We start from the raw sequence: 10,268 nt of genomic DNA on the forward strand, positions 1-10,268 counted from the left end.
GTAATATAAGCATTTTTTTCTTATTACCATTTTGTTTCTGTTTTTCATTGTATTATTTGCGTGTGTTAATATATGTTCTTTAAGTTTATGTTAAAATAATTATATAATATATTCTTCAAGTTTACATTAAAATAATTAAATAATTAAATTAAAATAAAGTTTAAAAAATATTTAAGTTTAAAATATATATTGTAATATATGCCTTTTTTCTTATTGTACCATTTTGTTTCTGTTTTCCATTGTATCATTTTATTATACTGCTTATTTGTTCATGTATATTATTTATTTAATTGTAAAAAATTAGACATATAAGTATATAATATAAACATATTATTATATAAGTTTGATTTGTTAATATATGTTATAAATATATATACATATTTGATTAAATAATTATATTAATATATAAATATTATATAATATATGTAATAATTTAAATGTAAATGAAGATAATGATGATGACGATGATCATAATGATGACGACGATGATGATAATAATGACGATGATGATGATGATAATGATGGTGTTGATGATGATAATGATGATAATAATGATGATGATGATGATAATGACAATAATAATGGTAATAATGAATAATAATGATGCTTGTAATGATAATAACAATAATAATAAATATTATTATTTAAAACAATAAATTTATAATAATTAATTAAATAAAATAATTATTTTATATTTAATAATATTATTTGGTGTTAATTATTATATTTAATAATTATATAATTATATATATATATATATACAATATATATATATATATATATATATATATATATATATATATATATATACATACATATATATTTATATATTTTAATATTTTAAAAGTTATATATTTTTAAATATTTTAGAACTTACCCATCTATATTTTTATAAAATGCCGAGACGTAAAATAGAACGAAATTTAGAGGAAGAAGAAAAATTTAAACAACAACGTCGTGAAAAAAAGGCTGATAATCAACGTCAGCGTCGACAAGCTATGAAAGTAGTAGTAAATAATAGTAATAGTTTACAAAACAAAATTAATCAAGGATATAATATTATTGATCTTGCAAGTGTTAGTGAAATACATGATAATCATGTAACAACAAATGGTACTTCGTTACATCAAAAACATGCAGAATATCAATCTCAATATCGATTACGAAAAAAAGGACAGTCACAATTAAATATAAATGATATAACAATAATGGATAATATAGAAGAATATTATATTGGGTCTATGGATGTATATTGTGTTCATTGTAATGCAAGACATTTCGCTGCTGAAAAAGTGTCTAATAAAGGAAATTCATTTCATGATTGTTGTAATCATGGTGCAGTATATCTTCAACCATAACCTAAATTTCCTCAATTTCTTCATTCTTTATTCGATGGAACTCATGAAAAATCTAATAATTTTTTTCCACATATTCGTAGTTATAATAGTTCATTTTTATTTGCATCATTTAACGCTAATTTAATCAACTTTCAAGATAGACGACCTGGTCCATATTGTTTCAAGATACAAGGGCAGATTTATTATCAAATTAATACAGCATTATATGCTGCACAAAATAAAACTCCTACTTATGGACAACTTTTTATTGTAGATTCAAATGAAGCAATAAATTATCGTCTTAATCAATATTCACATTTAGATTTTGAAATTGTACAAAATCTTGAACATATAATGCGTGAATGTAACATATTTGCTCAATCGTATCAAATGATGGGTGAAGAATTAGAAAATCAACGGCGTTTAGAAATGGAATCTGGTGAATTATTATCAGAATTACAATTATTATTTACTTTAAAACCAGGTATGGATCGACGTCGATATAATGCTCGAAGAAATAATGAAGTTGCTGCTGTTTTTTTATACAAATGCTGATGGAGAAATTCCAGAATCATATGTTACAATACGTAATAAAAATACTAAAACTTTGCAAAAAGTTAGTATTATAGATCCTAATGTTGAACTATGGATATATCCATTGTTTTATCCATATGGTATTCAAGGATGGCATCGTCATTTAACAAAATTAAATAGTAATAGACGAATAACTAGAGGACAATATATTAAATATCGTATGGCTATTCGTAATGAATTTAATGCTTTTATATTAGGTCGTCGTCTATTTCAGCAGTGGCTCGTAGACAGTTATGTAAAAATTGAAAAAGATAGAATTGATTATTGTAAAAATCATCAAAAAGAATTACGTACTGAAACATATCAAGGTTTGAAAGATTATATAGAAACTATGGCAAATAATTTAAATGGACGTATTGAAAAAATGGTTATACTTCCTTCTACATTTACTGGATCACCGCGTAATATGTTACAAAATTATCAAGATGCAATGGCAATTGTTAGTAAGTTTGGTAAACTAGACCTTTTTATTACCATGACTTGTAATCCAAAATGGCGTGAAATCGAGGAAAACCTCTTACCTGGTCAACAAGCTTCTGATAGACCTGACATATGTGCTCGTGTTTTTAACATTAAAAAAGATTATTTAATTGATTTAATTGTTAAACAAAAATTTTTTGGTGAAGTAGCAGCGTTTGTGTACGTCCTGTACGTTATTGAATTTCAAAAACGTGGTTTGCCACATGTTCATATGTTGATTACTTTAAAATATAATTTTAAAATAACAACTCCACAGATTGTTGATAAATATATTTCTGCTGAAATTCCTGATCCATGTGAGAATCGTATTTTACATGATATAGTTATGAAACATATGATTCATGGACTTTGTGGCGATTGGTGTTTGGTAGATGAACGTTGTTCGAAACATTATCCGAAATCTTTTCTCGAAGAAACTAGAATGGATGAAGATGCTTATCCTTATTATCGTAGACGAGATAATGATAGAAATTTTGAACGTCCTGGTGGATATATAGTCGATAATCGTTATGTTGTTCCATATTGCCCGATTTTATCGATTATATTTGATTGTCATATTAATGTTGAAATAGTTTCAAGTATCAAATCAGTTAAATATCTGTATAAATATATTTATAAAGGACATGATGTTGCTGCTATAACCATTGAACCAATAATAGAAACTGTTATTATTGATCATGATGAGATACATAATTATATCGAAGCTCGTTATGTTGGACCTGTAGAAGCCAGTTGGCGTATTCTTGGTAAAAAATTACAAGATAAAAGTCATGCTATAATGCGTTTGCCAGTCCATCTTCCTAATGAACAAAATATTATAATCGAAAATGAGAATATTGCTGACGCAATGACTTCTGCTTTAAATCAAGTTACTATGTTAATAGATTATTTCTCATTGAACTTACGCGATGAAGAAGCAAGACAGTATTTATATAGTGTTGCGTCCCTGCGGGTCGTCTGTGACCGTTATTCCTGAATCTGCTGTACCCGTCTCCGGGAGAACGTTGCTAAGGGTTGTTGTTAAACAACGGCGTTCATCTGAAGAGAGATCGGCCATCTTAGAGTCTCGCGACGCATGCCATTCCGGGCGGACGTATTCGAGATTACGATAACCGTTATTGTTCTGTGTTCCTTATATAATAGTGTTCTGTGTTATTATATTAAAGTTCCTTTCGTTCTTTCAAAGGAATGTTAATTATTTACTTGCGGTAAGCGAGTGTCGGTTGTGTCACGCGGATTCGAGTTATATCGATTTCGATCCGCGGACGCAACAATATATAGAAATTCCACGCTATTATACATTTAAAAAAGAAAAAATTAATGGTAGAAATGTATTGCGTTGGGTTAAACGTAAAAGCCATTATAATTGTATAGGACGAATATATTCTGTTAGTCCAGCACAAACAGAATTATATCATTTACGGTTATTATTGTTCACAGTAAAGGGGGCTACAAGTTTTAATGATTTGAGAACTGTAAATGGAAAATTTTGTCAGTCATTTTCAGCGGCATGTTTGGCGTTAGGTTTAATCGAAGATGATGATGAATGGAAGCTATGAACGAGCTATGAACGAAGCTGTTGGATGGATGATGCCTCGACAACTTCGTAGATTATTTATACGTATATTATTACATTGTCAGCCACTACATCCTGAAGAGTTATGGGAAAATTTTAAAGTAGCAATGTCTGAGGATTACGTTCGACATTTTGGTATGTTACAAGGACAAAATAAATCTTGCTGATTATCCACAAATGGAACAGTTAATAGAAAATAGCGGAGAGGAGGATTACATGACTTTTGAAGAAACTATGGAAATAGGCACTAAACAATACAAACAATTAAATGATAAGCAAAAAGAGATAGTCGATCTTTTATTAAATAGATTAGATAATAATAATAATCATAATAATCATTGTTTTTATATTGATGGTCCGGGTGGATCAGGTAAAACATTTATATACACAACTATCTATTATTTAGCTAGAATTAGAAATAAACGCGTGTGTACAATGGCTTTTACGGGCATTGCAGCGACATTACTACCTACTGGAAAAACAGTTCATAAGACATTTGGATTATCGGTTCCATTATTTGCTGATTCATCATCTGCTATTAAAATCCATTCAAAAGCAGCTCAATATTTGAAGGAAACTGATATTTATATTTGGGATGAAGCACCAATGGCACCACGATATGCTTTAGAAATTATGGATAGAACATTGCGTGATATTATGAATAATGATTTTCCTTTTGGTGGAAAAATTGTTTTATTAGGTGGTGATTTCAGACAACTTTTGCCTATTAAAATGCATGCTACTCGAAGTGAAATTGTGAATCTTTCTATTAAATTTAGTTCTACTTGGAGACATTTCGTAAAATTTTCTTTAACACAAAATATGCGAGTTCTCCCAGAAGAAATTAAATTTGCTAAATTTTTATTGGATATGGGAGATGGCATATTAAATGATTTTAATGATAATATTACAAATTCCTGAAAGTTGTGTAGCGCCTATTAATGCTGATATTGTGGAAGATATATATGGTGATTTAATACAAAAAAAAGGAGTTTGGTAAAGTAGCTAAATGTGCGATACTTTCTGCAAGAAATGTTGATGTAGACGAAATCAATAAAAAGGTTCTTGAATTATTAGATATAGCTGATGAACGAATTTATACAAGTGTAGACAGCGCTGTAAATGATGATAATGGTGATATCGGTGAAGCTTTGTTACCAGAATATTTAAATAGTTTATCTCCACCATCTCTTCCTCCTCATGAATTGCGTTTAAGACCAAATTCTATCGTTATATTGATTAGAAATCTTAGTATTAATGAAGATCTTTGTAATGGTACTAGATTAATGGTTATAGAGCTTGCAGATCATTTATTGAAGTGTAAGATTTTAACTGGTGACAAAGCAGAAGACATTGTTTTTTTAAATCGTATAACATTCTATTGCGAAAATATATATCCTTTTACTTTTTCCAGAAGACAATTTCCAATAAAATTAGCTTTTGCTATGACAATTAACAAATCACAAGGACAAACGTTTGATAGAATCGGTCTAGATCTTCGTAAAGATGTTTTTAATCATGGGTAATTTTATGTTGCTTTTTCGCGAGTTCGTTTTTTGCAAGCATTAAAAGTTTATCTTGGTAATCAACGAAATAATAGATACGTTAAAAATTATGTATACAAGGAAATATATATTTAACTTTCTAATTTTTGAATCATTCTCTTTATCTTCTTCTTTCTCTCTAATATGTAATATGACGGAAAAAATATATTTATGTAAAAAATAAATTATATGGTTTTATTAAAACAATTAGACAATTTTTAAAGTCTTAAGAGAAATGTTACATTATAAAAGAAAAGAAAAAATAAATTATAATATACCTTCTTCCTCTCCTGATCATTTTCTAATTTAAATAACTTTTATACATAAAACGATTATTTTAATTTTAGTAGAGAAAAGAGAGAGAAAGAGAAGAAAAGAGAAAAAAGAGGAGAGAGATGGAGAGAAAAAAGGAGGTAAAAATTAATGATGTAAATTTAAAACGGAAATTTTGATAAGTTAAGACAGAGTAGAAGAAATATTATATATTACTATTATTGTTTTTATTATATTGATATATTAATTGTTATATTATATTATTATTGTTATGTTGATGTTATTATTTGTTATATTATTTATTATTATATAGTTGCAAGCATTAATGTACTTTGTAATTGAATAATTTAAAAAGTATAAAAAGTTGTATATATTATAAACTCAATTTTTATTTTATGTAAATAAATAATAGTCAAATTATTCGTAAACTGAAAAAAATGAAATAGAACAAAAATTTTAGAAATCTATAAGAAATATATATATATATATATATATATATATATATATATATATATTTACAGCATAATCTTTACTATCGCAATACAAAGTAGATAAATGATTATTTATGAATGACTTGATCATTGCAGTAGCACTGTTGAGCATTAATTATACCTTTCTACCTTAAAAGAGAAAAAAAGTTGTAAAGAGTGTTGCAGGAAGTTGTATCAAATTTACAAGATCACCAAAAATTGGTGTGACGATATCTATGGATTATTTGAGTGCTCCCTTAATAGGCTAAACAGAAACGGAAATTCATCGAAGATGCGCCGATCGGATCGTTCAGGGATGCTTGCAAAACGGTAGAATTTATGTAAAGCACGCACAAAGTTTAGCGGCAATCAATCATATTTTACCAAAAGAATATATCAAAAGTTTGTCTGTATTAAAAATATATTATTATTAATATACATTACAATGTAATCATATATATTCATATATTATGTATGTTAATGTGATAATATAATGAAACATGAAATTAGAACTTATAATTATAGAAACTTGCAATTATTATTAACTGTTCAACTATAAACTATAAACTTATTAACTGTAAACTATTAAATACATAAAACAATATGTATATAGAAAATTTATACAGAACTTCTTTTATTATGTACCTGAAAAAAATATTGTCCATTAAAATAAATATTATATATATAACATATTTTCTTTTCTTCTTTTTATACAAAAAGTTTTATATATTAGAAACACAATTTCGATTCTAACAGTTAAATAAATAATTTATAAACTAAAAAAGTGAAATAAAAGAATAAAAATTGTACAAATTTAAAGAAAGACACGTATATTATATTTTTTAATACGATAATTAGGATTTTGTGAACAACTTTTGTCTGAAACATTTTTCCATATCTTTTATATTTTTCAAGATATTTGCCTGGGGCGATAAAAATGATACACCCTATACATATATAGGGAGTTCATCACAAGTAAAATATTGCACATAAATATAAATATTTTATATATAATGTGATATATATATATATATATATATATATATATATATAATATATAAATAAAAGAAAATGTATTATATATATTTTCTTTTTCCTTTTTTATATATGTTTTACATATTACAAATTCAATTCTAATTAAAACAATTAAATAGTTTATTCCTGAATTAATATATATGGAATAGAATATTTCGGATGTACAATTTCCAAAAATATACTCTATAAATAATACTCTATAAATAATACTCTCTAAATAATACTCTCTAACTACACTATAGATAGTGTATCATATATTTTTAATATTATGTATTTTTTTATTAATTGTAATATTTTAATGCAGTAAATGATAATATATAATATACACATATTAATAATATATATATATATATATATATATATATATATATATATATATATATATTATATATATATATTATCTATTACCTGAGGTTTGCATAATGCCTATTATTTCGATTTTATCGCCTTTATTTATTTCAAGTTTAAGAAAGTCATCATAAGAAAAATTTATTATATGAACTTCTAATTTATAAATGTCATCTGTTATTGACCCGCAACCGATAAATTTATTCAATTTATTATTATGTGTTTCAGTAAAATTTGTTTTGACAAACTCTTCCAATACTACAAAATATTTAATTTTATATATAATAAAGCTTTTAAAATAAAAATCACTGAAAGACTTTTCAATTTAAAAATAGAAAAACTTTTTAATTTTATAAATAGAAAAAATATTTTGAATAAAAAAGAATTGTTTAATTTAAAAGAAAACAAAAAAAAAATAAAAAGAATAAATTACTATATATCCTGCTATGATTATCTTCTAATTTAAAAATAAATTTGAATAAAACGGTTTTTCATCAACAAATATATAGAAAATGTATTTAATATGGATAGAAATATCATCATTAACATGACTATAAAGATATCTATATAAATATATATTTAGTATATATATAAGAGAGAGAGAGAGAACTTACTAACGCGACCGGATGTATTTAATATTTCACGTAATTTTGTTAATATAGGTTTATCATTTAATGTGCAAATTGGTTCGAATTTACCCAAGTTCGTAACAACAGTGTTGTTACGAATTAATAATTCGTATGAAACATTCCCGTTGTTAAAATTTGCAATTTTTAGTGTTCTGGCTTGAACACCATCTAAATGTATAATCTATACATATGTATCTTATATTAAATATTTTTAATACATTACATATATATATGCGTTAGTTTTTAAAAAATATATATTAAAGATAAACTAAATAAGATATTATTAATAAGATATAAAATATTATTACAAGATATTATAAGATATTATTATAAGATATTATAAGATATTATTTATTTTATTCTTTTATTATTATATATTTATATAATTATAAAGAAAAAAGATAAGGGCAATTACATGATTCGATAATATAAGATGTTCTACATGATCGATGTCTTCGTTCCATACAACCACTTGAACTCTTTTTCCATTATTATTATTATTCAAGTAGAATTTAAAAAACTTATATTGTTGTTTATTTCCGACTAGGCGTGGAGACTCAATACCATCAACATAGCCGATTATTTTACTATATATTGTAATATAGAATAAATAAAAATAATATAGAATTAATAAAAATATAGAATTAATAAAAATAATTTTTTTCATAATTATATATAAAACATTCGATAGTTAAGACACTCTAAATAATAAAAAGAAATTGATATAAGAAAGGAGACAAGTTTATAAAAATAATTATACAAGGTGGTTTAAAAATATATAAACAATCAAATATTTCTCATAAACAATACATTTCACAAAAAAAAAGGTTTCAGGTAAAAGTTGTATGAGCAAATTATAATTTTTTTTTAATAGGGTCCTTCGTGAGCTTAATATTTCAATAAGAACACATTGTGTGTGTGTGATAATATAATAGATACTTAAAATAACAATGATTATTAACTCTTTAAAATTTTGGGAAATATTTTAATTTGTTCGCGCGTAAATTAATATATTAAAATATATTTTACTTTATTTAAAGAATTTATTGTTAGATTAGATTTATATAGGTATATTTTCAGTAATAAAAGTTTACGATTAATTCAAGGTAATTTCCAATTTATCAAAAAAATAATTTGAGAGACTTAATTTTTAGTTATTTAATGTTAAATGTTTAAGAAAAGATTATAAATATGTATATATGTTAATTACGTAACATTTTTGCCAAATTAAAAATTTGGTTTAGAAAAAAAACATTTATAGAAAACATGAGAAAAATTTATTTAAAAAATGAAAATAACCGTAATACTCTGCCCTAAAAAATCGTTAAAATATAGATCTAAATTTTTTCAAAATTATACATTAATTAATAATTATATTAATAATTATATTAATAATTAATTTTATTGTATGTTATTACTTCAATCAAACCCATATTTTTGTTGATAAATAAAATTGTTGAATCGTAAATTTGTATATTATCCAACACATCATTAGGAGTTAATAACCTTTCTGCATTGTTTTGCAAATCTTCATATTCTTTCTTTTCAAACACATCATTAGAGATTAATAAATTTTCTGCATTCTCTTGCAAATCTTTATTTTCTTTATTTTCCATGTTTCTTCGCGTAGTTTTCCACTTCTCACTTTTCAATTTCGTATCGTTGAATACAACAAATTCAAAATAATAAACATTTGTAATTTTGTTAAGTTTTTGTTTAAATTGCAAAATTCAAGAGACAAAAAGTTTGATCAATATTTGTTACTCTGAATGTAGTCAAATATATTCAATAAATATATTCGATTATTTATGAATGTAATGGAGATCAAAAAGAATCAGAACAAGAAATATATATATATATATATATATATATATATATATATCTTTCTTGTTCTGATCCCTTTCTATATATATATATATATAGAGGGTGTATGCATATATAAATATGAATATTATGTGTGTGTGTGTGTGTATATATATATT

The 10,268-nt window shown here is 24.6% G+C and overlaps 3 protein-coding genes across 3 annotated transcripts; 2 read left to right on the plus strand and 1 right to left on the minus strand.

Moving 5' to 3' along the window:
* The first annotated feature begins 896 nt into the window (after positions 1-896).
* On the plus strand, positions 897-3,387 carry LOC138936451 (uncharacterized). Its single transcript, XM_070301870.1, has 3 exons — positions 897-1,113; positions 1,612-1,821; positions 2,129-3,387. Exons 1-3 carry the CDS (start codon positions 897-899, stop codon positions 3,385-3,387), a joined length of 1,686 nt encoding a protein of 561 aa, XP_070157971.1.
* A 777-nt stretch (positions 3,388-4,164) lies between these two features.
* LOC138936452 (ATP-dependent DNA helicase PIF1-like) lies at positions 4,165-5,513 on the plus strand. Its single transcript, XM_070301871.1, has 3 exons — positions 4,165-4,357; positions 4,445-4,743; positions 4,977-5,513. The coding sequence occupies exons 1-3, from the start codon at positions 4,165-4,167 to the stop codon at positions 5,511-5,513; spliced, it is 1,029 nt and encodes a 342-aa protein (XP_070157972.1).
* A 2,193-nt stretch (positions 5,514-7,706) lies between these two features.
* LOC138936453 (uncharacterized) lies at positions 7,707-9,902 on the minus strand. The gene is made up of 4 exons (XM_070301872.1): positions 9,739-9,902; positions 8,702-8,873; positions 8,272-8,467; positions 7,707-7,915 (listed from the first exon to the last, which is right to left on the minus strand). Exons 1-4 carry the CDS (start codon positions 9,900-9,902, stop codon positions 7,707-7,709), a joined length of 741 nt encoding a protein of 246 aa, XP_070157973.1.
* Between the last annotated feature and the right edge of the window lie 366 nt (positions 9,903-10,268).

Source organism: Polyergus mexicanus, unplaced genomic scaffold (genome assembly GCF_030449975.1).
Source record: "Polyergus mexicanus isolate NDT 795.1 unplaced genomic scaffold, iyPolMexi1.0 SCAF_9, whole genome shotgun sequence".
Lineage (NCBI taxonomy): Eukaryota > Metazoa > Arthropoda > Insecta > Hymenoptera > Formicidae > Polyergus > Polyergus mexicanus.

Excerpts from the sequence above, each read along its gene's own strand:
- LOC138936451 (XM_070301870.1), top strand. The coding sequence starts at position 897 with ATGCCGAGACGTAAAATAGAACGAAATTTAGAGGAAGAAGAAAAATTT. Across the intron at positions 1,114-1,611 it reads TAATCATGTAACAACAAATG|ATTCAAATGAAGCAATAAAT; the intron begins GTACTTCGTTAC and ends TTTTTATTGTAG. Across the intron at positions 1,822-2,128 it reads ATTATTTACTTTAAAACCAG|GTCGTCGTCTATTTCAGCAG; the intron begins GTATGGATCGAC and ends CTTTTATATTAG.
- LOC138936452 (XM_070301871.1), top strand. The coding sequence starts at position 4,165 with ATGGAACAGTTAATAGAAAATAGCGGAGAGGAGGATTACATGACTTTT. Across the intron at positions 4,358-4,444 it reads TGATGGTCCGGGTGGATCAG|CGACATTACTACCTACTGGA; the intron begins GTAAAACATTTA and ends CGGGCATTGCAG. Across the intron at positions 4,744-4,976 it reads ATGCTACTCGAAGTGAAATT|GAGTTTGGTAAAGTAGCTAA; the intron begins GTGAATCTTTCT and ends TACAAAAAAAAG.
- LOC138936453 (XM_070301872.1), bottom strand. The coding sequence starts at position 9,902 with ATGGAAAATAAAGAAAATAAAGATTTGCAAGAGAATGCAGAAAATTTA. Across the intron at positions 8,468-8,701 it reads ATCTTATATTATCGAATCAT|ATTATACATTTAGATGGTGT; the intron begins GTAATTGCCCTT and ends ACATATGTATAG. Across the intron at positions 7,916-8,271 it reads AAATACATCCGGTCGCGTTA|TATTGGAAGAGTTTGTCAAA; the intron begins GTAAGTTCTCTC and ends AATATTTTGTAG.